Source organism: Henckelia pumila, chromosome 4 (assembly GCF_033568475.1).
Source record: "Henckelia pumila isolate YLH828 chromosome 4, ASM3356847v2, whole genome shotgun sequence".
NCBI lineage: Eukaryota > Viridiplantae > Streptophyta > Magnoliopsida > Lamiales > Gesneriaceae > Henckelia > Henckelia pumila.
In genome coordinates, this window is record NC_133123.1 from 25,495,325 (window position 1) to 25,500,692 (window position 5,368).

A 5,368-nucleotide genomic window follows, 5' to 3' on the forward strand; every position below is an offset into this window, starting at 1 on the left:
AGATTGTACATAGCAAGAAAACAAAAGGGATTGAATCAAAATGGCTTCAAAGTCTTGGTGTGGGGCCTTTCCCATTGGTTGCAACTCATGATGGAATCATTTCATTTATTTGTGGATTTTAAAGATTGATTGATACGACCGTCGATCTACCACCCAATCCTTCAAGTTTCCCATTTCACCAATTTGGCATCCTAAGTGCATCCAACAACCTAAGATGCATGTGATCTTTCATCTTTGTGTAGTATTCTTTGGAATACCTATTTCAAATAACAATTATTATCTCTAATTCACATGCTCCCTCTTCCGGTCTCAATTATATTGATTTTTATAATTGTCTCAAATATATAATTCAATTTCTATGTTGAATAGTATTTTTTTGGTGTTTTAATCATATATAAATATATTCTATTTTATTAAAGTTTCGGAGTAATTGGTATGTTGGTATGTTCAACTCATCTTTATTTTACTCTTTAGTATATATTTAATTACCAAAATATCATTTTATTTTGTTCATTGATAATTACTTATTTACGAAAATGTCACATTTATAAAATTAATTTAGTTATTTAAAAAAAATCATAATTGTTCTCTTTTTTTGTTTTTATTTTAATAAAATGTATTGCATAAACACGTAACGCGTGTTCCCGAATACTAATCTCTATCAACTAAGATAATTTGGAAAACGTGCAACATTTTTTTGAATAAATTAAATAAGGATAAAATAAGAAGTTTGTTTGTAAGTTTTTTTTTTCAATGATTTTCTTAATTTGTATGAAAAAAAGCAAAGACACTTGTAGAAATTTAATTTATTCATCGATCGATCATGTGTGATTAACTCAATTTATTGTTTAATCGATCAAATTGTTATGCTATTATATATATCGTTGTTTAATCCGAACAAGACAAAGGGATATTTCATCACCAAGGTATATCATTATATTGACGTAGACATAATCGATCTGTTGTATTACTTTAATTAAACCCACAATATATTCTTGATTGGATATCATTTTCAAAAAGAAATATATATATATGTATGTATATATAAGAGGATTGAGATTCTGAAAACCCCAAAAAATAAAATAAATTAAACATAATTCTTATATAATTTCTTGAAAATGGCAAATTGTTACTGGTCTGAAGAATACTCGACATGGCTTCCTCTTGGTTACCCTCCGGCGTCGGGCGTGCAGGGACAGTGGCCACGTGCGGAGGAGGATGCGGCGGAGGACAGGGCGGCGAGGAGTCACAGTGAAGCGGAGAAGAGGCGCAGAGATAGAATCAATGCCCAGTTTTCAACTCTTAGAAAACTCATCCCAAAGTCTGAAAAGGTACGTTATTAATTACTGCGCTCATTCATTCATTCATTTACAACTTCATTCATTGATCTCAAATATATATATATATATATTATATTTCTCAACAATCTTTATTAATCTTATTATTTGTATATAGTTTGAAGAGAAATTACATATGTTTTCTCGAAAATTAAATAATTAAAAAAATACTTTATGTATGTTTCTTGCTGTCAAATTACTTCAAAACCAACTCCAATCATTAATTTTTTATGAAATTGTGTGGTATTTAAGCACCACATTCAATTTAGCATTATTGAGCATCCAAGGGAGCATTCATGTTCTCTAATTTGATTTTTTTTTTCAAGAAACTTAAGAAATGTAAATGAATAATTTAGAATATATATATATATATATATATATATATATATATATATTAGCAGTCGAGCATACGTATTTTCGTGTGTAACACGTTATCCCATAAATAACTCTCTGTAAAATATTTAAATTTATATATTTTAAATATTTGAATAATTCATATCAGAATTAATCTCAAAATCAAATAAGTTGTACAACCTATAATCTCATAAGTCATTATAACTTTCACTACTCATATATGAAAAAGTTAAATATTACAAATATATGAAGAAAAACATAACATTATACAAATTAGCCAGTAAAAGGTGTTCATATTATGAACAAAAAAAATCAATATCTTAATTTTCGTATTCTTTTATTAGAATGTAAAGAATGTAGAGAGACTGTATTATATATATATATATATATATATATATATATATATATATATATATTAATTCCATGAATTAATTTTGAGACACACATATATATGTAGAGTTTTAATATGCAGCATATCCACCGTGCCAACCATTGAGGTGACACTCAGCTATTAGACCTACAATTCATCACGTCCAATAGATGAATGTTATATCATTGGTGAACACATAGGTGGACACGGTGGATAGACAGCATATCAAAATTATATATATGTATTTGGATATACATAAATATAAATATTTAATTGATTGTATGTAGTTAATGGTAGCCAGCATTAGTTCTTGAGATTCTACTACATATAATCTCTAGCATGGCCCATTCCATTACTGTTATTATCAACAACTACATGTCTTTTTGTCTTTTTAAGGGTTATGGGCAATTAAAAAAAATATTTTCTGATGTACAAACACAATGCATGTGAAGACTAGTCTTTCAAATAGTTATATTTTTCAATGATCAATTTTTTAAATGAGTTTCCTATAAATACAAGCACTCATGAGTCCTGAGTTTTCATTAAAATTGAGTTCATTAATCAAGTATTTTTCAATTTTTGACAATTTTAGTATATATTTTAGATAATGTCTGTGCACACATGAACACCACACGTCTATCAGTGCTACGACGCCAATTCCACATCAGCATCATGATGGGAAAAACCGAAATTGAAAAAAAAAAAGGAAAATATATAGTATACTAAAACTAAAAGTAGATGACATGGATTATCAAAATTGCAAAAACAAAAATGTAAATTAAATGATCAAAATTACAATTTTCTTTCACGAAATTCATATTAGACTCTTATTTATATCCTTTTAATCTTCCATTTTAGTTTGGGACTTTCAATGACTTTTTTAAAAATGATAGACTTTTGTGGAGTTGATGGATTTTTATTTACTTTTATAGAATCTCACGGATTTACAAACAGATTTTCATGGATTTTTTGTAGACTTTTGCAAGACTTTTATAGAGATTTTTAAATTTTTCATACAATTACATGAATTTGTATCTTTAATATATCTTATTATTTTTATTTTTTTTCTTTGAAATAATAATTATTCGACATAAATAATAAATTTATTTGAAATATTTTTTTAATTTATTGATGAATTGGATTTCATTTATTTTAATTGTATATATATATATATATTAATGTAACAAAATTATAAACTAAAAATTTTGCGATTGTGTAAAGTTATTTTTTTAAAAAAATATATATATGATAACTTATAAATTATTTAATCAATTATATCATAAAAATTTATTTGTCAATATTTATTTTTTATGATGTCTGTTATCCGCTATTCAAATATTTAAATTAAATCATATTATAATTTTTTGAATCATATATTATTATCATTAAATATTAAAATTATTGGTATAAATCATAAATTAAAAAGAACAAAATATTTCAAAAATTTCAAATTTTTAAATAATATTTTTTATTTTGATTTTAGGAAAAGAACGAATATATTAATTCATTTTGAATATGAGAGAAAGTGAGATAGAGAGGAGTGAGATAGTGAGGAGTGAGGAAATGTGAGAAAAAGATGGATATAAAAATCCATCCAAATCTTTGGGTTAGACCAAAGACTTTTTTTACAAAATATAGTTGCAACTTAAGCATTAATGTTTGTATGTCCATGATTTTCATGGAGTTATTAAAAGTTCATTGATATTTTGAATAACACTAGACTTTTGTAGAGTTTTTAAAAGTCAAGGTTGAATATCACTTGACTTTTAAAACTCTAAAAAAGTCTATTTTGAATACCACTAAACTTTTATAGAGTATATAAAAGTCATGATTGAATACCACTATACTTCTAAAATTCATAAAAGTCATTAATTTTTCAGATTGAATGCACCCCCATAATGTCGAGTTGTTCCCAAATTAGTTTTCATAATATGCTTCTATTATAAATAAATACAAAGATAAATAGTAAATTTTCACTTCATGATATCGCTTTATTTTAAACTCAGGCAAATTAAAAATATATACTTGTAAAGATCGATGTTATTTGTACTATAATTTTATGTTACACGTATGTAACGTATAAAATGTATAGCTAAAACTAAAATAGAGTATATAATTATATATAACAAAACTATATTGTATATTAGGACGTTTACTTTTTCCTAAAAATTATGAGGCAAAATGATTTTTCTTTGTCTATTAACTTGTCCATTTTTTTGTTTTGGTCTTAACTTTTTAAGTTTGGTTTTGGTGCACTAACTTTTGATTTTCGGTTATTTTGGTCCAATTGCTGACGTACCAGCTTGACACGAGCATTTTTCAGTGTCACGTCATCCGTTGGACTAAAATGACAGAAAATTAAAAGTTACTGTACCAAAACCAAAAAAAATGGACAAGACCAAAAAAACTATTTTCCCAAATTATTATCTATAAATACATCTTAGAATAATTATTTTTGTTGATCTCTAAAAAATTTCAACTTTTTTTCACAAATATCCCTCCCCCATGAATATGATACTTGATACCCCTACTTTTCAAAATTAAAAAATATAATAACATAAATTAAAGACTCTAAATTGGGAATATATATATATATTATTGGACATGATATATAAACTTGTTTACAAAATTTAAATGATCCACCCTTTCACCTATTAGTTGATGAATTTGCAGATGGACAAGGCAGCTCTGCTAGGGCATGTTGTGGAACATGTGAAAGAACTCAAAAAAGAAGTGAAAGAAGTATGCAAGCACTCAACAATCCCATCCGAAATCGACGAAGTTACTATAGATTTCTTAGATAAACAAGGAACAGATCCAGAGAATGTGTATTTGAAAGCATCTGTGTGTTGCGATGACCGGCCGGAGTTGTTTTCCGAGCTTAGCATCGGGCTAAAAAGTGTAGGACTTGCCATTGTTCAAGTTGATCTAACCAGTTTAGGGGGCAGAGTTAAGGGAACTTTTGTTCTTTCTGCAAAGGGCACTTCTTGTAGTGAGGAATATTTGAGTTCCCTTCGGCAGTCGCTTAAACTAGTTTTGAGTCGCGTCGTTGTTTCTTCCGCGACGACGAGTTATGGCGCACGGAGCAAGAGGCAGAGGTTCTTTTGGTCTCACTAGCTAACTAGTATGCATGATATACGTACACTTGGGGAGCATGTTGGAGATATATCCTATTTTTGTAATGGTGAGTTTCATGTAGAAATGTTGTTACTTGAGGGGTATAACGTGTAATTTCTCATTATATTTTGGTTCTTTTACTTCCATTAATCTATCAAATTTGTAATCAAGAAAATATATATGTTAATAA

At 27.4% G+C, this 5,368-nt stretch overlaps 1 protein-coding gene across 1 annotated transcript; it reads left to right on the forward strand.

The window, feature by feature from the left end:
- Nucleotides 1-663: 663 nt before the first annotated feature.
- Nucleotides 664-5,368, forward strand: LOC140866583 (transcription factor bHLH51-like). Its single transcript, XM_073271611.1, has 2 exons — nucleotides 664-1,331; nucleotides 4,735-5,368. Exons 1-2 carry the CDS (start codon nucleotides 1,119-1,121, stop codon nucleotides 5,176-5,178), a joined length of 657 nt encoding a protein of 218 aa, XP_073127712.1. The 5' UTR covers nucleotides 664-1,118; the 3' UTR covers nucleotides 5,179-5,368.